This window comes from Phacochoerus africanus, chromosome 14, assembly GCF_016906955.1.
Source record: "Phacochoerus africanus isolate WHEZ1 chromosome 14, ROS_Pafr_v1, whole genome shotgun sequence".
NCBI classification, from domain to species: domain Eukaryota; kingdom Metazoa; phylum Chordata; class Mammalia; order Artiodactyla; family Suidae; genus Phacochoerus; species Phacochoerus africanus.
In genome coordinates, this window is record NC_062557.1 from 14,786,607 (window position 1) to 14,814,194 (window position 27,588).

At 47.9% G+C, this 27,588-nt stretch overlaps 1 protein-coding gene across 1 annotated transcript in view; it reads left to right on the top strand.

Annotated features, from left to right (window-relative positions):
- The window catches only part of LOC125114519 (testis-expressed protein 2-like), a 101,051-nt gene that overhangs the window by 57,364 nt on the left and 16,099 nt on the right, over positions 1–27,588 (top strand). Inside the window, exons 3-7 of the mRNA XM_047757845.1 lie at positions 5,827–6,027; positions 7,265–7,604; positions 8,839–9,086; positions 18,054–18,200; positions 23,334–23,433. Coding sequence (XP_047613801.1) covers positions 5,827–6,027; positions 7,265–7,604; positions 8,839–9,086; positions 18,054–18,200; positions 23,334–23,433 — 1,036 coding nt within the window. The remainder of the gene's footprint in view (positions 1–5,826; positions 6,028–7,264; positions 7,605–8,838; positions 9,087–18,053; positions 18,201–23,333; positions 23,434–27,588) is intronic.

Genomic DNA, 27,588 nt, shown 5'->3' on the forward strand with positions numbered 1-27,588 from the left:
GGCTGTGATGGGCCAGTCTGTCCTACCTTGTGCTTTACAGATTTTATTTAATCCTCACAGCCACCCTCTGAATTAGGCTACATTTATGTATTCAGTGAACAAACATTTGTTGCAAGTGTGATTATCTCCTGGAGTTTGTATTTGAGTAAATCATAGTTAATAGATACAGTGATAGGAAAGTAACAGAAGACTGAACCCAGGTGATCAGGGAAGCTTCCTGGAAGAAGCGTCCTCTTGGTCATACCTGGGGTGACCAGGTGTTAGCCAGACTAAAGGGTGGGCTGTGTCATGGAGATGGAGTGGGCACCGGGACCCTGTAGGCAGGCCCACTTGATCCAAGCTCCAGATTTGCCACTCCATAAACCATCTTTCCTTTTTTTTAGCCATTCTCTGGGCAAATCACTTAACCTCTCTCACCACTTTCCTCACCTGTGAATTCATGGGGAATTGGCAGAAGTAAAGAAGATGCTTGTGAGAGACAGGATCATAATATGAGCTTAAACACCAGCTGTTATAATGAATATTGATATTGGTATTTTAAAAATAATATGCATAAGATTTGTTCCTTTTCTCTATGCAGGTTGTATCTCAATAAAGTACTGTTAGTGTGGGAAAAAAGCCATCACAACTCGAGCAGGGTGTGAGGTGGGGACCAGGGAGGCATGCAGCTGGGAAGTGAAGCATGCAGCTGGGAAGTAAGGCGTGCAGGACCCTTTTACAGGTGAGAAAACCCAGGGTTTAAGGCGAAGCCGAACGTAGTGGTAAGTGGTGAAGCCAGGATCGGAATGCGATTGTGTCAGACTCAGCATTTCTGCTAATGGCTGAGGGTTGGTTTCAGAGCAAGTGTTCTGACCAGCAGTCTTGTAATCAAGTAGGACCAAGGATCCAGGCTCACTTAAGCTAACAAATGATTGTTCACAATAGACGTGCAATTCAGATCCTGATTTGCGGGCTGTATTTACTTGGTTTTGGCAGCTGTGGACTTTAGCCTCTGATAGATAGATTTTTAATACAAAGAAGAAAGTGGTAGTGCAGGAAGGAGGAAATGTGAAGATAAAAGGGAAGGAGAAACCACAGGTGCCTTTGAGTTTGGAGCGCAGCCACCGGTGACGCTGCAAGGATGGGGGTTGGGAGGAGGAGGGTCAAGCCAGCCCCAAACCTACCTGGGAGAGGGGAGTTTGGAGTCCCTTGGGCTTTCCCAAGGAAAACCATCCTCCTGGACCTCTTCCGAGGCCTGCCCCTGCCCTCACCGCTCTCTCCTCTGGTGGGGCAGGTTTTGAGCTGTGGAGGACTGGAAACTCTCTCCACATGCCTCGGAATCAGGCTGTTGCAGTATTCCTGAAATTTGGCCAGTGGTAGAAGGTGGTCTGTACCTGTCAGCAAAGAAGGACAGCCACGTCTTGCCTCAGAACTGTGGCCACACCGGAGGACACAGGCTGTGGCCCAGCGAGAACTCCGCAGAGGCTCAAGCAGCAGTAGCTCAGGCGGCTGGCTCGAGAGCCTGGCTTGTGGCTAAAAATCAGATCCATGAAGCCTGAGAAGTGGTTGTTCTTGGTAGTCAGATGTAAGAACTTAAGAACAAAACTTGAGGGGCGGTTTGTTAGACTGGTGCAGAGGGATGGCTCTTCACCTGAGTGAGCCTGCACATGGATGAGCTGATGCAGGGTTTGCATCCCAGCACACGCACCTGTGCCTTATCTTTTCTACTAAAAATCAAGGGAACAAGCTAAAACTGTTGTGTGAGTTTCTTCACAAATTGAGTATCATTTATTTATGTATTGGCCTGCACTCATGGCATAGGGAAGTTCGTGGGCCAGGGGTCAAATCCAAGCCATGGCTGTGACCTATCTACACCACAGCTGCAGCAGTGCTGGCTCCTTAATCCACTGTGCCACAGCGGGAACTCAATAAATTGAGTATCCTTTAATGATCTCATAGAACTACAAGAGTTTTTTAAACAACTTTATTTAGTCTTTTACCTAGATTATATTTCTTATTCCTGAGTTTTTAATATTCAATGTTGCCTTTTTAAAGGGGTTTTGAATTTCTGAAACAGAATGTTTGCTCTGCAGATGGCTTAGACTGTCTTCTCGTTTAATTATGTAAAGCACATACTAACACAGCAGAAACCTGCATGTATTGGAAGTGTCATTAGGAGGAAAGAGGAGGTTTTTGACCATTCTGGTTGAGCCCAGTGTCCAGGTCTGAAAAGCCGGAACCCAGGAATTGAGTGTGGGCTGTCCAACAGAGTAGCCACCAGCCGCATGTGGCCATTGAGTGCTGAAGTGTAGCTACTTTGAACTGGGAGTGCTCGAAGTGTAAAACGCATGCTGGATTTTGAAGACTTAGTACAAAGCAAAGGGTGTAAGATCTCATTAATAATTTTTAGTATTTATTAAATGTTGAAATGATAATTTGGATACGTTAGATTATATAAAATACATTATTAAAATGAATTTAACCTGCTCTTTTATATTTTAGTGTGGCTACTAAACAATTTTAAATTACATATTTTCATGATGCACATTTATATTTCCATTGGATAGTGAGTGCCTCCCTTGACAGTTCTGCATTTTCTGAGTTAGCAAAGAAAAAATGAAAAGCAGTTGGAGAGAAACAACCTTTTATTCCTAAATTTCTTTTATTTGTATATCAAATAATCTGTCCAGTCTCAGGAGTTTTGAAAAGGGAAAATTCTCTGAAAATGAATCTGTTTCTCAAAGATGGTTCTATTATTTGAGATAACTTCATAATATAATGTTTGTCTTTTTTTCCCTTCAGCCTTTCTAGTCTGTTAGTAACTGGATAATAAGTGTAATGCTGGGAGTTCCCATCGTGGCTCAGTGGTTAACAAACCCGACTATTATCCGTGAGGATGCGGGTTCAGTCCCTGGCCTTGTTCAGTGGGTTAAGGATCTGGCGTTGCCATGAGTTGTGGTATAGGTCGCAGGTGTGGCTCGGATCCCGTACTGCTGTGGCTGTGGTGTAGGCTGGCAGCTACAGCTCCGAGTGGACCCCTAGCCTGGGAACCTTCATATGCTGCAGGTGTGGCCCTAAAAAGAGAAAAACCCAAAACCCCCAAAATTGAATGAAAAAATGTGCTTAGTTCTACAGTTAAAAAAAAATAAACCCACCCAAACTGATGCTCTGACAATGCAGTCCCCTTCAGGCCCCACTGTGCTCTGTATCACGTGTCCCTTTTTGCTTCATTGTTCTGATATTGTTGTTTCTTTACAAACACCTAGATTACACCCTCTTCCATGGCCACTGGTGACTCATCTGGCATTTTTAAATAGATGCCATGAATCATTGGGAGGAGGGAGAGAGATTCCTAGTTTATGCAAAAAAAAAAATCTACTAAAAGCTATACATCTATAGCATTGGCTAATAAATTTCACACACACACACACGCACACCCAGTGACAAACAAGTGTGTTTGTCCATTTTGATTTCCAGTAACGCTCTTTATGGTTACTCTAGTGGGGTCAAGGGTGATGTAGTGAAGCTCAGTTCTTCTCTACTGTTTTAGGAGTACTGTTGTGTCAAGAATCATGTCTTTTTGCCATTTCTTGGGCCGCTCCCTCGGCATATGGAGGTTCCCAGGCTGGGGGTCGAATTGGAGCTGCAGCCCCCGGCCTACGCCAGAGCCACAGCAACGCAGGATCCGAGCCTCGTCTGCAACCTACACCACAGCTCACGGCAACGCCGGATCCTTAACCCACTGAGCAAGGGCAGGGACCGAACCCGCAACCTCATGGTTCCTAGTCGGATTCGTTAACCACTGCGCCACGACGGGAACTCCTGCTTTTTAGGGTGTGTGGAGGTTCCCAGGCTAGGGGGTTGAATCGGAGTAACAGCCAAAGCCACACAGGATCTGAGCTGCATCTGCGACCTACACCACAGCTCATGGCAACACTAGATCCTTAACCCACTGAGCGAGGCCAGGGATCGAACCCGAAACCTCATGGTTCCCAGTCAGATCCGTTTCCGATGCACCACAATAGGAACTCCTTTTTTTTTTTTTTTTTTTTTAAACATGTTTTGATGAATGAGTAAAAGAGAATTTGAGAGTCCCTCACCTGCCAAGGCTCGCAATTCAGGATTTTAGTGTGGACTCAAATACTCACCATGGAAATGGCTATTCCTTGAAAAGAATGGCTTTCCAACTCCACTGTCGTGACCTTCAGCACTTCTCTGCTCATTTCAAAGACATTTATAAGATGAGGGGAGTGGGAACATAGTAATTAAAATTCCCAGGAGACGTATCTTCTGAAAAAGTACTGTGGGGCTGGCAGAGTGTTAAATAATGAATACTGCTTACAGCTATGAGACTAGCTTTAGCACAGTTTTACTGTGTGTTAGGTGTCTGTTGTTCATACACTTCAGTATCTTTGCTCTTTTTAAAAATCAGTGTGAGTACACATATTAATGGTCAGAGGGAACCTGGAACACAACTTTATTCATTTAAGTTACTAGGTATCTTTGAATTTTGACATATTGTTGATCATATCTATGATTTATTTAATGCCTAAGTCCTGGTTATCTGCTTTATTATGTGATTTTGCTGAGATAGAAATGAGAGGTGGTAGGAGGTCCCATCGTGGTATGATGGAAATGAAACCAACTAGGAACCGTGAGGTTTCGGGTTTGATCCCTGGCCTCGCTCTGTGGGTTAAGGATCCGGTGTTGCCTGCTGTGAGCTCTGGTGTAGGTCCCAGACCCGGCTCAGATCTGGCGTTGCTGTGGCTGTGGTGTAGGCCGGTGGTTACAGCTCTGATTAGACTCCTAGCCTGGGAACCTTCATATGCCTTGGGTATGGCCCTAAAAAGACAAAAGACAAAAAAAGAAAAAGAGAGCGAGCGAGCTGGGAGTGGTAGGCATTTTCTTGAGTCCTGGAAGGGTTACATGAGTTAATATGGTCTCTGAGGAGGTCCTGCTGTGGCACTGTGGGTGAAGAATTCGGCTGTAGCTGCTTAGTCTCGCTGTGGAGGTGCGGGTTTGATGCCTGGCCTGGCACAGTGGGTTAAAGGATCAGTCCTTGCCGTAGCTGCAGCAGTGCTGCTATGGCTCGGATCCAGTCCTTGGCCCAGGAACTTCATATGCTATGGGTGTGGCCATATTAAAAAAAAAAGTGTGAAATTTCACAGATTGTTTACAGGTGGGCTGAGAAGAGGGCCTGCGTGGGATTACTCAGTCCAGACTGAGTGGGATTACTCGCCCCCAGAGGAGGTCAGGCCAAGAGACGTCTTCTGTTTACGGGAACAAAACTTTAGAGTTTCCTGACTTGCTTGTCAGCTTTTTTTTTTTTTTAAAGGAAAGAAACTTTCATTATTTAGGAAAATGGACATTGCCATTTCCCCCCAAACCCAGCATACCAAATTACTCCTCAGCACCAGTGATCCTCCAGCTAAGCAGCTTGTCTCAGCAACCTCTTGTCATGAAGAAATTGATAAGGCATTCCCATCGTGGCTCAGCAGAAACGAGTCTGACTAGCATCCATGAGGACACAGGTTCAATCCCTGGCCTCTTTCAGGATCAGGCATTGCTGTGAGCTGGGGTGTAGGTCACAGACTCGGCTCAGATCTGGCTTTGCTGTGGGTATGGCTTGAGCTAGCAGCTACAGGTCCAATTCAGCCCCTAGCCTGGGAACTTCCATATGCCACAGATGTGGCCTAAAAAGGAAAATTAATTAATAAAATAGATTGATAACTTGCATCATATTCAAGTTTGGTTTCAGTGTCCTGAATAACAGAGTGGTCATCATTTTCATAGCACATCAGGTGTCTGTTTATTCTCACTTTACTAATGCAAGTTTTTCTCCATCAGGGGTGGATGAATGAGATTTACAACTATGATCCAGAAACTTACCATGCCACGTTGACACATTCGGTCTTTGTTCGACTTGAAGGTGGGACCTTAAGACTTTCAAAGCCCAATAAAAATATATCCAGGAGGGCAAGCTATAATGAAACAAAGCCAGAGGTCACCTACATCAGCCAGAAAATCTACGACCTCTCAGACAGCAAGGTGAGCTCAGCTAATTTTGGAAGATTAGACAGATGAAAAGCATGTGGAATCTTGGTTGCTTTGCTGTATTTTTCCCTTGAAAAGGTTGTGTGTGTTTGGTTAAAGTATTAATGTAGCTTAGAGCAGTACCTCTCAAACCTTAATGTGAATATGAATCACCTTCACCTGAGCATCTTTTTTAAATGCAGAATCTGATTCAACGGCTATGAGTGGGACCTGAGAGTCTGCATTTATGAGCTCTCGGTCCATGGACCACACTTTGAGAGGCAGAGGCATCATATACTCTTCTGACTTTGAGTTAATGTTTTCAGTCAAACAAAATCTACATGCGGTGCTAGGGTAATAACTGATGGGGGCTCTATAAATCTGACAATTATGGGTATGCAAAGTGCTTACACTTTGATAAAAGTATTATATACTTCAGTTTTTAAGAAATGTAAATTATTTCTTATTCCAAAAAGCTGCTACAGGTTCTCTGTTCTTCTTATAACTCATGTGGGTGATATTTGAGTTTCCCTAAAATGGCAAGTATTTGAAGTTTTTTTGTTTTTGTTTTTGTTTTTTGTTTGTTTCCTTTTTAGGGCTATACTTGAGGCACATGGAAGTTCCCAGGCTAGGGGTCGAATCGGAGTTGCAGCTGCTGGCCTGCAACACAGGATCTGAGCCACATCTGCGACCTGCACCACAGCTCATGGCAGTGCCAGATCCTTAACCCACTGAGCAAGGCCAGGGATCAAACCCACATAGTTGGGTTTGTAACCCGCCAAGCCACAACATGAACTCCTGAAATAGTTTTTTAATAAATCCATCCTTGAGGTTAATAAACTTGAGCTTCCCATCAAGATCTAGTTTGGTAAATGTTTTTTTCCCCCAGCTTAAGTTTGGTCCAAGGTCATTAAACTCAGCTGATGATAATCCACTAAACCATCACTGTGCTGCTGTTACCTGAAGAGCATGGGTTTTGGAACTCTTGCAAAATTCTTGAACATCTACTTTTTGGGATGATTTTGAAGAATAAGTCATTTCTATAGTCATGCTTTTTTTGGCCATACCCACAGCATGTGGAAATTCCCAGGCCAGGGATTGAACCTATGCCACAGCAACGAACTGGGCCGCTGCAGTGACAACTCTGGATCCTTAACTCCCTGTGCTATGAGAGAACTCCTAATGGTTTTTTTTCTTTTTTTGTGTAGCCAGTTCTTAATTCAGTGTATAAATCTTGTCCCTTTCTCTGTAGGTTTATCTTGTGCCTAAAAGTTTGGCTCGAAAACGAATCTGGAATAAAAAGTACCCCATTTGTATCGAGCTTGGTCGACAAGATGACTTTATGTCTAAGGCCCAGCCCGATAAAGAGACTTCTGAAGAAAAGCCACCAGCCGAGAGAGAGCTGGGAGGCGAGGACCCTAAGAAGCCACCCCTCCCTCAGGAGAGAACAAGATCTGGCCAGCGAGATCAGATCCTCTATCTCTTTGGGAGAACTGGCCGAGAAAAAGAGGAGTGGTTTCAGAGATTTATTCTGGCATCTAAGCTGAAGTCAGAAATCAAGAAGCCACCTGGCGTCTCTGGAAGCAAACCAGGTAATGACACATGCACTAAATGCTTATGTATTTTTAAGGGGCCAGTGGGAGGATTGAGAGAGATTCCCAGGTGGGGAAGGAAGGAAGCCTACCCTGAATTGATGACTGTCTGCCCCCCAAGGTGTGGTCATGGATCATTTACCTTCTAGGCTGATCACTGCAGTACTTGGTACTGAATCATTTAACCCATGATAGAACCATTTACAGATGTATGGGTTTTTGGGTTTTTTTTCCCTTTGTTCATTCCTTAAGAACTGTATTTATTTTTACTTTTGTGGCTCCTCTGAGAGAAGCAGCAGGGGAGCCCTAGTTATAAGAGGAAGGTCTGTGAGCAGGTGGCTCATGCTCTAGAGCTCCTGGCCTTCGACATGGCCTCCAAGTCCAAGGTTGCCATCAAAATGCAGAATCCTTGGCCTCCTGACACACTGCATTTGCATTGCTCACCATGCACCTCTGCTCATTTCCTCTGCCTCGTCCCATGTGCTCTGCCTAAAGAATCACTGAATCTCTCATTATCCTCCAGACCTACCATGCCCTGTCATTGCTTTTTGCATATGCTGTTCCCTCTACCTGGAATGCTCTTCCCTCACTTAGGCCAGGAAAATGCCACCTGTTTCTTCAAGAGGCAGTTCAGAGGCCCCGACCTGTGAAAGTCACTGCTGGGTACGCGCCTCCCAGTGCTCTTGGGCGGAGGTACCACCCTCTTCTTTCTGCCCTGAAAGTCCTTTAGTCGCACTTTAGTTCCAGTGCCTGTTACAGAAATTGTGATTTATTTGCTTAAGTGCAGGGATTGTGTATGTCTCATGCTTGTTTTTAATGTGGAGGTGGCCCAGAGCAAGGGCTTGAGAAGAATATGTGTTGAATGGAAGGTGGCGTGTTTGGAATTGCCGTCAGCTGTGGATAGACAGCTCTCTGCCCCCTTTCCTTGTGCCCTTTGGGGTGTGTCAGTCTTTTATTGGACCTCAGGAAGAAAAAGGTAGCTACCAGATACGTATCATGGCTCCCAGGACTCCAATTGCCTGGAGGAAAAACAAAAACTGTTCTTAAAAAAATATCTGTTGTTACAATGGACGGTATCTTTCAGGATGGGAAGTAACTGTATACATATTTTTTAAACAGTCACTCAGCATTTTAGCTGCTTTTCAGCTGAACCCAGTGCAGTTTGTCCTGTGTTCCATTTACTTTGCAGCCACCCTCTTCATCTGTATTAACAGCCATCACTTCTTTGCTCCAGGAGTTTTGCCCTCACACAGCAGACACAGCAGTCCCTCGGGGCACCTGACCCACAGCCGCAGCAGCAGCAGAGGCAGCGTGGATGAGATCATGTCCCAGCCGAAGCAGAAGGAGCTGGTGGGCAGCGTGCGGCAGAAGATGCTTCTGGACTACAGCGTGTACATGGCCAGGTGTGTCCCCCAAGAAAGCCGAAGCCCCCAAAGGAGCCCCGTGGAGAGTGCGGAGAGCAGCCCCACAGCTGGGAAGAAGGTAAAGCTGGCTGCCTGGGCGTGGCTTTTCTGCTCTTATACTCATTTCTTCACACAGAAGCCTTCAAGTGCCTCTTTCATACCCGGCCCTCTTCTAGGCATTGGAAACAGCGATGCACAAGGCAGATGAGGGCCGAGCTCTTAGGAAGCTTGATCCCTAGTCCAGGAGACAGGAAGCAGCGAACCTCAGGTGCTGATAAGGATTAAAATAAAGCCAAATGGGGGAGGGTGGAAATTGGCCAGAGCTGGTTTAGATTGACAGCCGAGGAGGGCCTCTTTGAGGATGTGACCTTTGGGCAGAGACCTGACCAAAGTGAGGAAGTGAGCCCTGGTGGCCTGTGTGGGAGGGACATTTCAGGTGTGGGAGCAGAAAGTACAAGGATGTGGCCGGAGAATTCAGGGAACCGTGATGAGGCCAGCGTGGGTGACAGCAAGGGACAGAGAGGCAGTGGGGCCTCATCAGATCCTTACCTCGTCAGATCAGATCATGTGAGGCCCGGGGGGGGGGGGGGGGGGGCGTTGAGCAGGGAGTAGCGCTGATCTGATTTGAGCTGAGAAAGATAAGTGGCTCTGCAGGGAGAATGGAGAAGGGCAGAAGGAGGAAGAGAGCCGATGGGAGGCGGTCACAGGGGTGGAGAAGGGGCTGAGATTGAGGTGGTCCGAGCAGCTGTGAGAAGTGGCTCCTGAGGGAGAGAACCAGGCGTCGAGGCGTACCCCTAGCTTTTGACCTGGGCAGCTGAGGGATCCGTAGGGAGGGTCACAGAATCAGTCGAGGTCGAATTCCTCAATAGCACCATGTCCTCAAATTCTCAGACTCCTCAGCTGTGACCAGTGCTTTTTTTTTTTTTTTTTTTGCTTTTTAGGGCCATACTTGTGGTTGTGGCACAGGAAAGTTCCCAGGCTAGGGGTCAAATCAAAGGTACAGCTGCCAGCCACAGCCACAGCCACAGCAATACGGGATCCGAGCCGTGTCTTCGACCTACACCACAGATCACAGCAACGCCGGATCCTTAACCCACTGAATGAGGCCAGGGATTGAACCCGGATCCTCGTGAATCCTAGTCGGGATCCTTCGTTAACCGCTGAGCCACAAAGGGAACTCCTGTGACCAGTGCTTTTGAAGGTTTACCATAAGCATTATTTACACAGTATGACAAGCTGGACATTGACTCAAGATCATTTGCGATAAGATAAATGAGCTGCCAGACTCCAGACTCTGTTAGATGCTTTAACAGACCCACTCTGCTCCCTCGAGCAGTCTTGGAGACCAGGTGGTCGTCTCTCCGTTTCGTAGATGGAGGAACCCCACCTCACAGCAGTTAAGTATCTTAGTTTCACAGTTGCTAAGTGACGGAGTGTACAAACCCTGATCGGAGCCCGCGAGCCCCTTTGGCTGTCGCGACTGCTCTCTTAGTGGGTCCTTCTCACACTGGGCCTGACCTGAGGCCTCCTGCCACTGTGCCCGCTCGGGTTCTGAGGCGCGGCCTCCCACCTGTGGAGCCAGTGCCTGTTTTTCCCATGTTCAGTTACTAAGGTGTCTGTCCCCATATGACCTCTTAGTGACTATATGTATATTTTTTTAACCTTATGGCCGCACCTGTGGCCTATGGAAATTCCCAGGCCAGGGACTGAATGTGAGCCACAGCTGCGGCAATGATAGATCCTTTAACCCACTACACCAGGCCGGGGATCGAACCCGTGCCTCCAGAGTGACCTGAGCCACTGCAGTCGGATTCTTAACCACTGGTCCTCGGTGGGAACTCCGTGACTGTATTTCTGTTAACAGGAGGCTTTGGTGCCTTCCTCTTTGTGCCTCAGCCTTTATTCACTCCGTTGACTCCTTCACTCAGCCTGTTTGGCCCAAAGAGACCATATACCTTTGCTGGCCTCTGACCCACTGCCTCCGCCTCTGAGCCAAGTCAGCAGCTAGAGTGGGATGTAGGCCTCCCTCTGAGCTAGAGGAGTGTAATAGGAAACTCGTCCGGAAGTGTGCTGTTCACCACCAGTGCATCCCACTCGCCACAGGTCCTTTTCTTGCTAGGCTATCAGGGTCGGAATTCTGTCAAACTCTGGAGAGTTGTGTGTTGTAAGAAAATGATCTAATAAATAATGCTTGCTTTTTAAAAGAGCTTCATAAGTTAAAAAACAAAACAAAACAAAACTTTTCGGGAATTCCCATTGTGGCTCAGTGGGTTAAGAACCCCACTAGTGTCCCTGAGGATATGGGTTCGATCCCTGGCGTCACTCAGTGGGTTAAGACTCTGGCATTGCTGTGAACTAACTGTAAGGTGTAGGTTGCAGATGCGGCTCGGTTCCCGCATTTGTAGGCCTGTGGGTACAGCTCCACTTCAGCCCCTAGCCTGGGAACCTCCACATGCCATGGTGTGGCCCTAGAGAAAAAAAGAGTTTGAGAACATTATTTCCTCAGTGTGCACTGCTTGTGCTTGTCTCACAGAACCTGTGAGTTCTCTGGAGGCCCCAGCCCAGCCCCTGGACCTCACGACCTGGTGTTGCCCACATTGGGTCTCTGGTACAAACCTTTTTTTTTAATTTTTGCCATTTCTTGGGCTGCTCCCTCGGCATGTGGAGGTTCCCAGGCTAGGGGTTGAATCGGAGCTGTAGCCGCCGGCCTACACCACAGCCACAGCAACGTGGGATCCGAGCCAAGTCTGTAACCCACACCATAGCTCACAGCAACGCCGGATCCTTAACCCACTGAGCAAAGCCAGGGGTCGAACCCGCAACCTCATAGCTCCTAGTCAGATTCGTTAACCACTGAGCCATGATGGGAACTCCCAAACTTTTTTTTTTTTTTTTTTAAAATAAGTACTTGGCACTTACCTCTTTAAGCACCCAAACCTTTTTTCCCTCAGAATAATAAGAAAGATCTTTAAAAACCACTTCCTGGCCCCTTTAGGCATAGCAGGCAGGATGATTTAATCTTTTCTGGGTATCTAAAGACTCGGCACAACACACGGAGATTCAAGCCTATCCTCAGGCAGGGCTTCTGGTGGTCAGAAGGCCTTTCGCCCCTGGTCTGAGCCGTCCCGGCCCGCAGACTCTGTACCTTTTTCTGTCTGTAGTCTGTTGGCTGCTGCTGCTGTGTGTCCTCATTCCCTCTCCTTGAGTGCTTGTCCCCATCTCCTACCCCAGCCCTCGAATTAATGATTCTAACCTGCATTGGCTGCGAAACTGGAGAGTCAGAATTGTGTGAACAGAGACAACTGTCTTTGAAAGAGGGCCTTTTGAAGAAAGGGCATGAGCTTTAGTGCTGGGCTTCCATGTCCACTTGGCCTGCCTGAAGCATGTGTGGGCCACATCCTGGCTCTCAGGGCTGGTCTGGTGGTTAAAATGGTCATGAATAAGGTATAGGTGTATGTTTTAGTTATTTATTGCCACGTAACAAACAGTGCCAAAAGGAATGGCTCAAAACATTAACACTGATTTATTTTGCTTACCAATTCATAATTTGACCAGGCTTAGCAGCAAAGCCTTCTCTCTGCTCCATGCGGTGTCAACTGGGGAGGCCAGCCTGGGGGCTGGAGGACCTGCTTCCGAGATGGCACTCTCATGGCTGGCAAGTAGATGCTGGGTGTTGGCTGGGAACTCAGCTAGGGCTGAAGGCTCAGGGCCTCAGGCCTCAGTTCCTTCCCAGCGTGGTGACTGGGTTCTAAGTACAAGTGTCCCTAAGAGAAAGAGCCAGGTGGGCCCGTATTGCCTTTTATGACTCAGTCTTGGAAGTGAAATAATGTCACTTCCTTCATGCTCTATCAGGCAAAGTTGTCCAAAAAACCCTCCCAACTTCAAGGAGGGGGCAGATTCCACCTCTCGTTGAAGGAGTAGCAGTTTCTTAGAAGCGTGTCTAGGATGGGACAAGTATGGTGCAAGTATCATTGCACCATTTTGGAAAATAAGATCTGCTGCAGGAGTTCCCAGTATGGCTCAGTAGGTTAAGGACCCAATATTGTCTCTGTGAGGATGCAGGTTCGATCCCTGACCTTGCTTAGTGGGTTAAGGATCCAGTGTTGCTGCAAGCTGCAGCGCAGGCCACAGCTGCAGCTCCAGTTTGACCTCTGGCCCAGGAATTTACATGTGCCACAAGTGTGGCCCTAAAACAAAACGAAACAATCTACTGCAGTGTTTCTGTAGTCCTTTGATTGCTTTTCGGGCTTTCCCTTTACTGATGTATTACAGTGGAGACAGTTCTTTACTAGTTTTATTTCTTTTTAATTTTGCAGTTTGAGCAAATGAAGATCTTCCTCCCTACTCCCATCTTTGATTTTCTTTCCTGTGCACATGACGCATTAGCGTCGTTCCAAAAGCCAAAGCCATACAAAGACATACTCAGAAAAGTGCCATCTGCCCCGCCCGATTCCTTGATTCCTCCTCTTCGTCCACGCCTTTCCCACTCCCCTCCCCCCGGTGGTGAACCAGCCTCCTTAGTCTCTGGGTTGATTTCGCCTCCTGTCTTACTGGAAGGTGGTACACTATGGATACTCACTTTTTTAACTTACCAGTACATTCTGGAAATCCCTCCACACAGTTCATAGATATCTTCCCTTCCTCTTTTTTTATCCCCCTTTTCAGCCACACCATGGCATATGGAAATTCCTAGGCCAGGGATTAAATCTCAGCCACAGCTACGGCAACGACAGATCCTGAACCTACTTTCCCGGGATGAGGACGGAACTGGCAGTGCCACAGAGACAAGCTGGATCACTAACCCACTGCACCACGGTGGGAACTCCCTCTTCCTCTTGTTTTTAAGCAGCTGAAGACTGACTCTGTTGTGTGACTGTTCTAGGGTATATTCAGTCTCTCATGTGGGCATATAGTTTCCAATTGCAAACAGTGCTGCACTGAACAACTTTGTGTATTTTTGTGTTGTTGGGGGTGTATCTTCAAGGTGAAATCTTAGAAGTGGGATTGCTGGACCAGAAGGTAAACTCACGTGTGGTTTTGCTAGCCGTTGCCCAAGTCCTCTCCGGGCTGTTTCTTCAGGTCCTTGTTGCCTCTGATACCGTGAGTCCAAGGGGGACTCAAAGGGCTCAGAGACCCAAAGGAACCTCTGACAGCTCTTCAAATTACACTGTCACTTCATCAATGTGGGCCACCCCCAGGAGCTTATGCAGGGGAGCATGCCCCCTCCTCCTCTATAGAGGGACCTTGGGATAAGCTCCAGCCTTTGCCCTAGCCGTTCCCCCCTAAGCCCCACCCTGCTGTTGCCTCTTACAGGCCATGTTCAAAGCATCTCTTACCCTGAGGGTTCCGGGTCTAATGGCACCTTCCACGCCTTTGGCCTCCTCTCTCACACATTGCCTAGTGCTAAACTAGGTCAGGAGCTGAGTGGGGCCACTGGTGCTCAGGAGCCAAGCCAATGTTAAAAACCCTCAGGGAGTTCCCTGGTGGCCTAGCAGTTGGGGATCCAGTGTTGTCACTGTTGTGGCTTGGGTCACTGCTTTGGTGTGGGTTCGATCCCTGGCCCAGGAATTTCTGCATACTGCATGCATGGCCAAAAAAGGGGAGGGGGGGAGAATTGAAAAAAACACACACAAAACACGCTCAAAGATAATTAGTAAGTATAGGCTAGATTTATTTTAAACCATGTTAAAAAACTTTTGGTAGCTATTCTTACCCATAATAATTAAAAACATTTTGGGGTATTCTGCATATTGAAATCACTTTGGAGCTCAAAATTAGCATTATAAAATACCACCATTTTTGGAGGAAAGGCCTGGTTCTCCAGGTGTTTAGTGGTTAGTGGTCAGTGATTAGTGATCAGTGGCTGAGCCCTGACTTGCCCTTGTGACTCTGCTCTATCTCACAAACACAGGCTGTACCAGCCTCTGAAGTCCCCAAACGCCTGTGATCTTGGCGCCATTTTCTCTCTTCTCAGGCAGCTTAACTTGTGGATTAGTGAGACCGCGAGACTGGCTGAGGAGACCCAGAGCTTTATCATCTGGTCGAGGTGGTCTGCTTGGTTTGAGGAGGAGATATAAATAGGAATTAAGAAAACGAGGGAGTTCCCACTGTGGCTCAGTGGGTTAAGAACCCAACATAGTCTCTGTGAGGATGCAGGTTTGATGCCTGGCCTTGCTCAGTGGGTTAAGGACCTGGCATTGTCCCGAGCTGCATTGTAGGTCACAGATGCGGCTCGGATCCCGCGTTGCTGTGGGATTATGGATGTTTTCCACAGCAGATACGCTCATGTTCATAATTGGGAAACAGCTGACAGTGGAGGGTCTTGCGCTGTGCCCTCTCTTGGACCAAGCAGCCCTTGGTGAAACTCTTGTGGTACCAGATTGTGTGAGGCCAAACCTTAGCAGCAAAGCCACTGAACTCTCTCTGTCTCCAAAAAGGTTTCCTGGCTATTTATATTAAAAGGAAAAGTTATACCACAAAATTAAGTAAATCTGTATTACCTGAGTTTTACAGGCTAGTTTTTAATAAAATATCTCCCAAGAGCTTCTCAGACAATCATGAGAGCCTTCTTTCAACCTCAGGCCATTGAACTCTCCCAACTTTATTTCGGAGGCCATTTACAGACACTTACCCTTTCTAAGTATACATCTTTTGTTGAAGTGGTGAAATGAATCTGCTTCTCACATTCCTTCCTGCAGCCTAACAGCAGCGTTAAGAAATGTATGTTCATTTATAGTTGAAGGTCTTAAATTTTTATAACTTTGATTGGAAGTGAGTTTTCTCTAGCAGCCTGTTGAATCCAGATTTTGTTCATAAGGCTGCTTTGATGCATTGTCCATGTTCTGCTACTCGGGGATTTTTCTTTGTTCCCAGTGAGTCTGTGGAGAGAAGCCTGTGTTAGAAAAAGGAACTGTTGAAAAGGAAAAACAACCTGCTTGTCAGTTATTTCAGAAATTTGTTTCCACATCATATGCCTCTGGCTTGGACAAAAATTGTGAAATAGCCTTTGTTTCATGCTATTTTGTGTTAAACCTGTTTCCTGTGAATAACTGGGTTGTGAGGCAAGGTTAGTAAAGGGTCAGCTCTCCCACATGAGAAGGGAAAGAGGGAGTCTGAGTGGAGCATGTGCCGCCCTGCGTGGGCAGCATCTTGGCACTGCCTGGATCCCTGGGGGAGAGGGCCTTGTCCCTGGGTGACAGAAGTCTTCATAGATAATCTGATATGACTCAAAGACAGTAACCTCATAAAAGCTAGATCAGATCATCTCGGGGGTGGGGCGCAGATGTTCAGGCAGAGAGAAAAGAGATTCCAAAAGACACATAATTTGTGCGCCTGAGCGCCCCCTGGGCATGGACCTCCACTGGTCCATGCAGGACGGGTGGGGGCGATGCCTTGGTTAGTATCAAGACATTACAGCATGAGAAGAGCACAGAGAGGGTACCTGTAGCCATTCAGGAAGAGCCGTGTCTTCTGAAATGCCATGACCAAAAGGTAGTATTCTTTCAACCAGAGTTGAATTTTTTTGGGGGAGGGGGGCTGTGCCCACAGTATACAAAAATTCCCGAGCCAGGGATTGAACCCGCACCACAGCAGCAGCAATGCTGGATCCTTAACCTCCTGCACCACGAGGGAACTCCAGATTTTTTTTTTTTAATGAGACTCACTGACATTCATAAAGTAGAACTTTGAAAACACTCAAATTTGAAGGACTCGTAGAACACAGACTATCCCCACTTACATGCAGTAACATTAGATTGAAAAAGTGCAGGCAAACCCCCAGGCACAAACTCTGACAAGACCAGAGCATAGGTAGTTGTGAACAGTTCATAGGTTCCTGCAATTCTAGTTCTTTTGGTCTTTGCTTTCTGAGGCTCACTGTTTCTATAAGGCAGTCATCTAGTTAGAGACCTCGAGACCTTGGTCAAGGGACTGGTCTGTCACACCAGGGGCCAGTCACACCCCATTCCTCCCACAGGACAGAGCAGGTAGGGGGTAGGGAGGAGGCTGTGAGTCAGGCTGTGCTGATAAATTAGGGGCCTTGGGCAGGGCACTGAACGGTTCCGAGTCTGTTTTCTCCTAAGACAGACGTAAAGTTGTGTCTGGGGTTCCGTGGGAGGTAAATGAGGGAACTTGAGAAGGAGGCCTATGGTGGGGCCTGGCATGAGGTCAGTGGACACTGCCAAGCATCACCTGCACTGCCACACCGTCCGTGCTTGTTGCAGCTGGGTCTGCCTTCTGCTTCACCCCGACCTGGCCCTCTCCAGGCAAGAGTCCATAGTCTTGGAAGCTGGAAACTAACAAACAGGGTTTGCTCTTTTGCCACCTCGCACATTGGCCACGATGGGTATTTCAAATGGATTGTAGCAAGTGGAGGTGAGGCCTGGGGTATTTCCCTTGTTTGAGATGGGTGAGAACAGCTGTAGGAATTTCACAGAATTCCTCTCTCTAATCTGGGACTGTGGGTCTCAGCCTCACCTGTTCATCACATCAGTGAGAGAGCTTCTAAAAATTCTCATACCCACTTAAATTAGTATCTCTGAGTTAGGACCCAGACACCAGTATTTCTGAGCAGCCCCCTGCTCTTCACTCAGCAGAAGCATGACTTCACAAGAGTCAGACTGAAGGTGAGAATCCTGGGCATTGAGCAACGCTGGGGCTGCCTGGCGAGACCATCTTGACTTTTTCATGTCCTGGGAACTTTAGCTGAGAAAGAGGCAGGCAGGGCGTTGATGCAGGATGTTGGTACCAAGCTAATTTGGGGGGCCCAGGGTGAAAAAGCTGAGCTAATTGTATAAAGTATTAGCTGGCTCACAGGAAGACGGGTAGAAAAAGAAAACAAAGAGGAGTTTCTATTTGTGATGGTAGCTTTTGTTTCTTTTTTCTATTCACTGACATAATGTGGGACTTGTAATTCACAGGGAAGAAACACAACTCACATGGGCCCCCTCTCCAGAGGGAGGGACCTTCAGTGACTTTATAAAAATAAGCACCTGTCTTGTTCTCCAGTTACTTTCTAGCTAATTTTGGTCCCTTTTCTTGTTGCCAGTTGCCAGAGGCGCCACCATCTGAAGAGGAAGAACAGGAGGCCTGGGTGAATGCCTTGCTTGGAAGAATGTTTTGGGACTTTTTAGGAGAAAAGTACTGGTCTGATCTGGTGTCTAAGAAAATCCAAATGAAGCTCAGCAAAATAAAGGTATTGTTTTCCACACAATAGGCTTCCAGTTCATCATGTTTAATTTCTGGAAGTTTTGTACCATTATACCCTAAGTGAAAAATAATTTGGTTTAAAGCATACAACAAATGGGAGTGGTAAATTCTTATCATATAAATGTGGGCTGTAACCTTAACCATATGATTAGCTCCATCTGGGATTTAGTGAATGTTCCTGTTTACTTTTTTTCTTTAGTTATCCTCATTGTTGTCCCCTGTAGGTGATAATTCAGAATTTCATTTGGGTAATATGATCTTTTGTAGCTAGTTTGTTAAATAGAATCCTATTATCTTTTGTTTGTTTTTTGTTTTGGTTTTGGTTGAACCCACAGCATGGGGAGGTTCCCAGGCCAGGGATTGAATCTGAGCCACAACACTGACAATGCCAGCTCCTCAACCAACCACTAGGCCACCAGGGAACTCCTAGAATTCTGTTACCTTTAAGTCAGCAATGAACTTAAATTGTATGTCTGGAGAGCCCACCAGCCTCACAGTCTTGCCACGTAGCATATGCTCTGAGGAAAATGCCAGACTGCTCAAGACCTCTTTCCCAGCTCCCTCTCAGAGCTGGGAACGTGGCATTGCACTCCAAATGTATCTGCATTTGACCTTTACTTCCGGCCAGATGGTATTTTATTTTGGGCTCTCTCTGCTCAAGAAACAGTCCTGGTCTGCTATAGGCCCAGTTGGAAGTGAGTTGAAACTTGCATCAGTCTTTACATTTGCCACTAAGTGACGCATTTAGTATCACCTCTGCCAACCCAGAGACCTTATTTCAGTTAACTTAGAAGTAAGTTTTGATCCAGTGAAGACCCAACCAAGGAAGAGTCGCTGTGGCCCCCAGGTCTCCACCAAGAACTTGCACACTCAGCTGCTTAAGTCAGTGGATCTTTTGGGGTCATAGATACCCTTTGAGAAGCAGAAACATATGGGTCCTTTCCGTAGAAAAATGCACTGTGACTCAGAAATTTGCCCACGATTTCAGAGAGTTCAAGGACTCCAGATTTAGAAAACTGTGAGCTATGGTAGTACCACGCTAGAAGGGAAGTGTGGGCATGGAGGAGCCTTGATTTGATTCCTCTCTTTCCTTTGGCTAAGCGACAGAGCCTTCCTGGCCCCGTCAGCTCTCTGCCACCACGGCCCAGTGTCCTCCCTTCCCCGGTCCCTGATGGAGCATCGGCTTGCCTGCGATTTTGAGGTGGAATAGTCGGGCCAGGGGGTTGGGAGGGCTCTGTTGACAAGGGTCGGCCTGTTTATGTTGTTCGGGTGAGTCGAGCGTTGAACGCTCTGCTAGCCAGGTCCCTCGGGTGAGCAGGAAGCAGCCGTGACCCTCCAGGTTTGGAGAAGAGAGGCCAGCAGCCAACGTGAAGCTCACTCAGCCTCCTCCCCTTTTTGGAACATGATGGAAGGCTTGAGTTCCCGGGCGGAGGCACAGGGTGCGGCTGGTGCAGCTCTTTTCCCAGAGACTGTGTCCCTCAGCAGCAGGGCTGCAGGTCCTGGCACGGTGTGACAAAGCAGGGCCCGCCTGAGCTCCCAATGGGACACTGCTTTCCCCGTTAAAACGTGTTCCCATCCGGACTTGGGGAGGGCAGTGCCCCACGCTCCTCTCTGGCTCTGGGAGTTCATGGGGCCTCTGCCCCCAGTCCTGGTGGAGAACCAGGAGCTCCCTCTACCCACAGGAGATTGAGGAAAGCCTTTCATTTCCATCTTCTCCCTTTGCTGGCCATGGGGGCTTTTGCAGGGCACAAACTTCAACTCCTTTTTGTTCTTAACGTCAGGCAGGCTGGGAGGTTAGGATGGAGAAAAATGGCCGTGACCCAGTAGCACCAGCAGTTTGGAGACTCCCTTCACTGCCAGTCTCAGCACCTCCCACCCTCCACCCGCCCTGAGCTGCTCCCCTGGGAAGCGTCCTGCAGGCCAGAGGGACCCTGGCAATGGAATAAGCAGGAAGGCAGCAAGATAATACCCCCATTCTGAACCTGCCACCACCCCTGCCAAAAGGACTTTACTCTCACCAAGTATCACAGTATCCCTGGGAAGGGCTAGTCCTTAAACCTAGTAGTGAGTATTGGTTAACAGCTAGTCTAGAGTCAGAATGGCTGGAGGAGCCTGAGCTTTGCCCTGTGACAAAGATACCCTGTCTCCCGGTCTCCTCGAAGGCCTGCCACATGGAGAGCTCTTGGCTGGCCTTGCCCTGCCATCTCAGACTGTCACCCTCACCCGTGATAATGACTCATGTTGTGGAAAAGCGGCCCTGTGTGTGTATCTGGTACCCAGTGATGGGTTTAAAACAAGCAGAGTTGCTGCCCAGCAGCAAATACACCCTGGGCCTTGGCCAGCTGCTCTAACACCACTTCGGAGCCCTCAGCAGCTATGGCTCCTGTGCCCATGTCAGCAAATGCTGCTGTTATTGCATGAGGCTTCTAACTCAGCCTCCACCAAGCTAGAGAACACCCAGTCCCCAGCTGAGTTTTCCCAGGAGGGTGAGAGCACACGGTGTGGGTTCCCATCTCACTTCGGTGCCCTTTGGCTGGAAAGAAGAGGCTGGGTGGGAAGAGCGGGAAGGGGCGTGAGCTGGCCTTGCCTTTTCCCACAGGGCAGGAAGGAAGCCTCTCCAGGGCCTGGTCCTGAGAGTTTTCATTCAGATCAGAGCTCTGGGCACAGACGGGGTGGGGAGGGAACATTTGTTAGAAATGTTCTAGAATCTTGGAGTTGGGTGCTCAAGTGAGTAAGTAGGAAATGCGCTGCTCATCTCCCCTCCACCTTCTCGAAAGGTGATCGGCACCCACCCCACCCCTGCCAAGCTTTTCTCAGGACCTCCACCCCCACCCCTCACCCCCACCCCATTCCTTCTGTTCCTCCTTGTCTTAGGTCCCACCTCAGGCCCTTGCGGGGACTCCGGGGAGCAGGATGGGATGGGGTGGGAGGCTAGACTGGCACAGGAGGGTCTCCGTGTTCCTCTGTCTGCATTCACTCGCCTGGCTCCATGTCCACTCCTGTTCCCATAGAAACCGGGCGTGATCCTGAAACACTGGGTATTAGGATGACGATTAGACAAAAAGGACTGGGGCAAAGGTGCACAATTTTGGCTGCATTCATAGCCAAGTAGCATTGTGCAGGCTGATCGGGAGGCCAACCACCACATGAGCAACCACCAATTCAAAACTGCACATTTGAATACTGTCTCTAGACAGGTTTTGTCCATCTCAGACATCATAACCTCTTTTTTTCTCCCCTGTCTTTTTAGGGCCGCACCCACGGCGTATGGAGGTTCCCAGGCTAGGGGTTGAATTGGAGCTGTAGCCGCTGGCCTACACCACAGCCACAGCAATGTGGGATCTGAGCCATGTCTGCGACCAACACCACAGCTCACAGCAATGCTGGATCCTTAATCCACTGAGCGAGGCCAGGGATTGAACTCCATCCTCAGGGATGCTAGTTGGGTTCGTTAACTGCTGAGCCACGATGGGAACTCTCATAACCTCTTTCAATTAACACCTCCATCCCCCCAGAAATTCAGAGATGAAGTTCTCTGACTGGCAAATCCTGAAAATATATGTTTCTCTGCAGAGAAGCATCTGAAGAGGTCCAGCCAAAATAGGCAATAAATCCATGCCTGGCTAGATGCTACTTCATTTCATAAGAAATGTTTAGCATATGTTCAGATTTTTTTACACTCTTAATTATATTCTAAATTTTACAAAATTATTCTAATGTTCAATTTGAGCAGTTCTCATGAGAATAAGAAAACTCTGGAGGAAGAGAAAAGAAGGACTTGCCGGATTTAAAAATGTATTTTAAAGCTACAGTAACAAAAGCAGTTTGATACTGGTAGGAACAGAGTGCTCACTATAGACTCCAGTCCACTGGGAAGCTCATATTGAGAGGCGCACTGCAGGTCAGTAGGGAAAGATTTGGTTGTTCCAAAAACTAGGTTATTGATACCTGACTAGCCACTGGGAAAAAAATTAAAGTGGATCCCTGAATCACATTTTACACTAAAATTAGGCATGGACTAAAGATCTTTTTTAAATATACATACCCATACATAAATCCAGGTGGAGGAAACAGATGAATTCTTTGTTCTTGAGGTGAGGTATGAATTTCTAAGCATGATACCAACACTCTTGTTAGTTCATTTAAAATATCTACCGACAGCTGTATCAGTTGGGGTCCCAGCAGGGAACAGAGGGCACCCTCCAATGGAGTAAGCTTGGGGGAGAGTTTAATAAAGGGAGGATTTGTAAAGGTGTGGGCCAGGGCAGCACCCCTGGGCTGGCAGCAGTCAGGGGCACTACCAGGCCCTGAAGGGGCAGAAGCCGGAAGCGGTTGCCCAGACTTGGCAGGGTCGCTGTGTGGAGAGGGCAGCCTGTCTGACAGGAGCTGTGGCCTTCAGTGGAGGGAAGGGACAGATGACCGGATTTGTACCTCCGTGCACCTCCCTGCCACTGGTGTGTCCCAATGGCCAAGCCTGACCAGAAGCCAGAGGGTGAGAGAGTCCGTTGATGAGCTTCCTGCAGACCAGCCTCTCAGGGTTTGGTGAGGAACTCGAAGCCAGGGGGAAAAGGGAAATATCCAGCATGGGGTCAAAGGGTGTGATTTTTTTTTCCCCCCCAAGGATTTTAATACAAGAAACGTTGTAGGGGTTTCGTACCTCCTTGCTAGCAGTCTAAGAGAGGGCCATTGCCCCAGAGCGTCAGCACCTCCGGGATCATTAACCTGGCCAGCCTGGCTGACGCCTAGTCCGTGGGCTGCTCTCTGGCCCAGCACCACTTCTCGGAGGAGCCGTCACGGTCCTCCTTCTCTAAAGTGCCCCGGCCTCGTCTGTCCCGTTACCCACCTATTTTCTCTGAGACACTGATCACTCTATGACATTAGATTATTTGTCTACTTATTTATCTGTTTCTGCCCCTTCAATGTAAACCCCATGAGAGCAGGGACCTTGCCTGTCTCATCCATGGCTCTGCCTGCAGGACGATGCCTAGTATGCGGTGTGCGCTCCATACATTTTGGTTAAGTAACGGTTTCCCAAAACCTTGACCATCCGAGAGTACGCGGACCTCTACGTTTGCCAGGTCGCCAGCGCTTCTCATTGTCCTTTACTTCTCTCCTCCAGCTCCCCTACTTTATGAATGAGCTGACCCTGACGGAACTCGACATGGGGGTAGCTATGCCAAAAATCCTTCAGGCCTTCAAGCCTTACGTTGATCACCAAGGTAACTCTTAGTTGACTCGAGAGAGGAATTGAGCAGTTGTACAAGAGTTAAATTGTTTCCATCGATGCAGACTGATATCAGGGCTTTGTGATGGAGGGAGTTGGGGCTTTTTTAACAGTCTCTTTCCTGTTGCCTGTCTTCAGCCTTGAACTGATGGGGAGTAGATCAGGACTCCCCCTCCTCATCCTTCTAGGTTTCTGGCTCCTCACAGGTCCTCCTTCAGCCCAAAGATGCCCACATGGCACCTAGCAGGGCCTGAGCTTTTGTGTGACCTGGCCCTGGATGGCCACAGCCCTTGCGTGTGCACCTGCCCAGCCCTGGCCTCTTGTTTTCTTCTTTTTTTTTTGGCCATGCCCACAGCATGTGGAAGTTCCCGGGTCAGGGATCAACCCCTCGCCACAACAGTGACCCAAGCCATAGCCGTGACTGTGCTGGATCCTTAACCCACTGCGCCACCAGGGAACTCCCCAGACCTGGCCTCTTGCCAGGAGCTGCCCCTCCTCAAAAGCATTCCATCTTTTACCTCGCCCTGACTTCCAGGTTGTAAATTCTTTGAGCTTCACGTTTTATATTTTTCTGTTCCTTATCACTCCTGGTAGGTACTTCAGTGTTTGAAAAATGAAGACCTGCATTGTCAGATAATATTTTGAGAGTAAGGCTCTCTGCTGGAGGGAAATTCTCGGATTTGGTTTTTAAGACATGATACCTAACATATTATTTATGCCTGCTTACGTGTGTGTGTGAGAGAGAAGTTGATTAGAAGTGTGGAGAGAGCCAATAAAATTATGATATAAAGATTTGTGTCTATTTTATGGCACCTTGGCAGAAAATTTAGTATCTGTGAGTTTGGTGAAAAGAAGAATGAACTAGGTAGGCAGGAATAATCCACGAGCAAGAAAGGAAAAACCTTCCCATCACGGAAGTATCCGACTTCTCTGTAAATATCCCTCTCCAAATGAGCCTCTTTCCACTTAAACTGGATTTACATTATTCCTCAAAAGTTTCAGGAACAAAGTAGGGGAGAAAATCCAACACTTTTCAAGAGAGTGATACTTGTTTTGAAGTAAATGTTTTGTAACATATAGAGACTACAGCATCTGCTTTGTCTCTGTATGGCTCGATCAGATCAGATGGCTCTTGAACGTATTTAGTGAAATCAAGTTCTGTGTTGTATACATTGGATGTAAATACAAAGAGTTTTTTCTAGCACTACAATTAGCAGCTGTAACAAATCTCTGTAGCAATATTTCAGCCAACAGCGAAGCCCATATTTCTAGGTCTTCAGCATCCCATCGATTTCAGAGAGAGACCAGAGAATTATTCGCAAATCCAGGAAGCCTCCTACTAGCATGTCGAGGTCACCTGTGAGCACTGAATTATGTCTACGCTTTGATGAATCTGAGTGCTCCGAGGGTGGGTTAATTTCTGGTGCACTAAGAGTGAAACTGGAAAAGATGCTTTGCAAAGGGTCTAGTTGGAGTTCTTTCAACCACATGTAAAATGTCAAAAGATTCATTACCTGTGTGTCAAGCTCAGGGGTCCCAACCTTCACCCCATTGGCATCACGGGGCCGCCTGCCTTCCTCTCTGGCTCTAGGGGGCTCTGGGTTGCCCTTTGCTCTTTGCCTCTTTGGGAATTGGCTTGTAACACGCTGGTAAATGATCAGCTCACATAAGAGTCGGGCTTAAAGAAAGTAAATACCACGTGTGCATGCTCTGTTTTCTAATGCATTAGCAGTCTCTTATCTCAGTATTGTCCTTTGTTGAATTGGTAGAAATTTCCAACAAGAGGGCATCAGGGCCACCACTGGGCTTTGTAGCATCTAAGAAGTGTCCCTGTGGCTGTGAACTCTGCAGCTTTGGAAGGCTTTGAATGAAATTCACCAAATGCCTAAGTCTCAAGTCTCTTTCCTGTTCCTCTGGAGCCAGAGCTGCAGCAAGACATCTCATTATATGGATCAAAGCTTTGCCAGTTTTTAATCCATTTGAGGCTCACTTAACTCCATTCAGGGCAACTTTTAGAGATCTGCCTGCTTATGTAACAAGGGAGGAAATGTTACTAAAGAAAGGAATGATAAAGACAGAAAGCCTGTGGGTATTAAAAGTTTGATCAAATTAGGTTTTTCCAAGTCTACAAAGGATACATGTGATGGTAAAACAGAAATGAACATGAAGGGGAAAGATGTTTCTTGGATCCCATTGCTCCAAGAGAAACCTTTCCTTTTGGGGAAATTAAAATCAGGAGTGACTCGTTAAAACCAACTCTGAAAAGCAGAGCTCACCCTCCCAGGGAAGTGCCCCCTGGGTGAAGAAGGCTTCAGCTGCTCTCAGGAGATCTCCCGGGGATCCCCCTACACCCTCTTATAAAAAAATGTTTCCTAGGAGTTCCTTGGTGGTGCAGTGGGTTAAGGATCCAGCCTTGTCACTGCCATGGCTCAGTCACAGCTGTGGCACGAGTTTGATCCCTGGCTCCAGAACTTGTGCATGTCGTGGGCACGGCCAAAAAAAGATTCCTGACTTGCGCTTATCTGTTGCGGCACTTGGCTCAGGAGGGGTATTTGGGCCAGAGCCAGCTGGATCACTCCAGCCCGAGGATGCTCTTCCTGAGGCCACACAGGGCCATGGTTCTGAGCCCTAGCTCTAGGAACACCCTGCCGGTTCACAGCTTCATGCCTTGGGCAAGACCTTAGCCGCTTCACTAATGCTCCTCTCTCAGGCGGGGAGGCCAATAGCACCTACTTGGTGGCTTAAATGAGTTAATACATGAGACACTTGGAAAGCCTCTAGTGCCAGGCAAGCTCTTAAGTGTTAACTTTTATTTTTACCCTTGTTGTGGCTGCCGTCAGTGCTGCTGCTCTTGGAGACTTTGTGCGTGACTGTGATGTTCAGCTGGCCCATCCTGCAGCCCAAGGCCAGCAGACCCTCCGAGAACAAATGGAAAGAAGAAAGCCATTCTCACTGTGTGGCCTTGCCACTGAAAGGAACGAGGTTGGAGTTCCCGTCATGGCTCAGTGGCTAACAAACCCGACTCTTATCCATGAGGACAAGGGTTGGATCCATGGCCTCACTCAGTGGGTTCAGGATCTGGCGTTGCCATGAGCTGCGGTGTAGGTCACAGATGCGGCTCAGATCTGGCATTGCAGTGGCTGTGGTGTAGGCCGGCACCTGCAGCTCGGATTCAGCTGTTAGCTTGGGAACCTCCATGTGCCATGGGTATGGCCCCACAAGGACCAAAAAAAAAAAAAAAAAAAAAAGAAGGAAATTAGCGCCTCATCCTTCATTCAATGCTGGGATGAGGTTGCTTTGCCAGCAGAATATTGCAGAAAAGTGGAGCCAGAGTCTGTCTGTGACCTGCCCGTTCCCCACTGCGCCCCCGGCTGCAGCATCCTCATCAAGGGAGCAGCTGCCCGGGGCAGATCACGGCAATGGGGCCAGACTCTGGGCTCAGCTCTGACAAGAATGACACGTGCCCTCTCTGGCCAGATCATGTTGCAGGAAGAGAAAATACTCTTTACTAAACCAAGGAAAAAACACCCGTTTTGGAACTTGGGCGGGGTGGGAGAGGAGAGTCAGATTTGGGACTCTGCAGACCTTGAAAGGTGGGGCTGGTTCCGAGAACAGTTGCAGGTAGACAAAGCCAAAAGTGACGCCCTAAAAGCCACCTGCAAATGCAAGGAATACTGGTTTTCTGCTGTGTCTGAGTGAGCAGCATGGCACTGGTCTGGTTGCTCGGAACAAGACAATCACCGATGTGCCCTTCCAGGAGCCAGATAACCCAAACATCTGTTGTTGGTGATGTACTATTAAATCTTCCACTTTTAAGAGCTTTTGTTCTTTGGGTACTATCTTTTTTTTTTTTTTTTTTTTGGCTTTTTTAGGGCTGCACCTGTGGCATATGGAGGTTCCCGGGCCAGGGATCCAATCAGAGCTACAGCTGCCGGCCTACACCACAGCCACAGCACTGCCAGATCTGAGCCGCATCTGCGACCTACACTACAGCTCATGGCAACACCAGACCCTTAACCCACTGAGTGAGGCCAGGATCAAACCCACAACCTCCCAATTCCTAGTCGGATTCGTTTCCGCTGCACCACAATGGGAACTCCTAGATGCCAAATGTTGACTCTCAAAGTGAAAATCAGCCAGCAGTTACAGG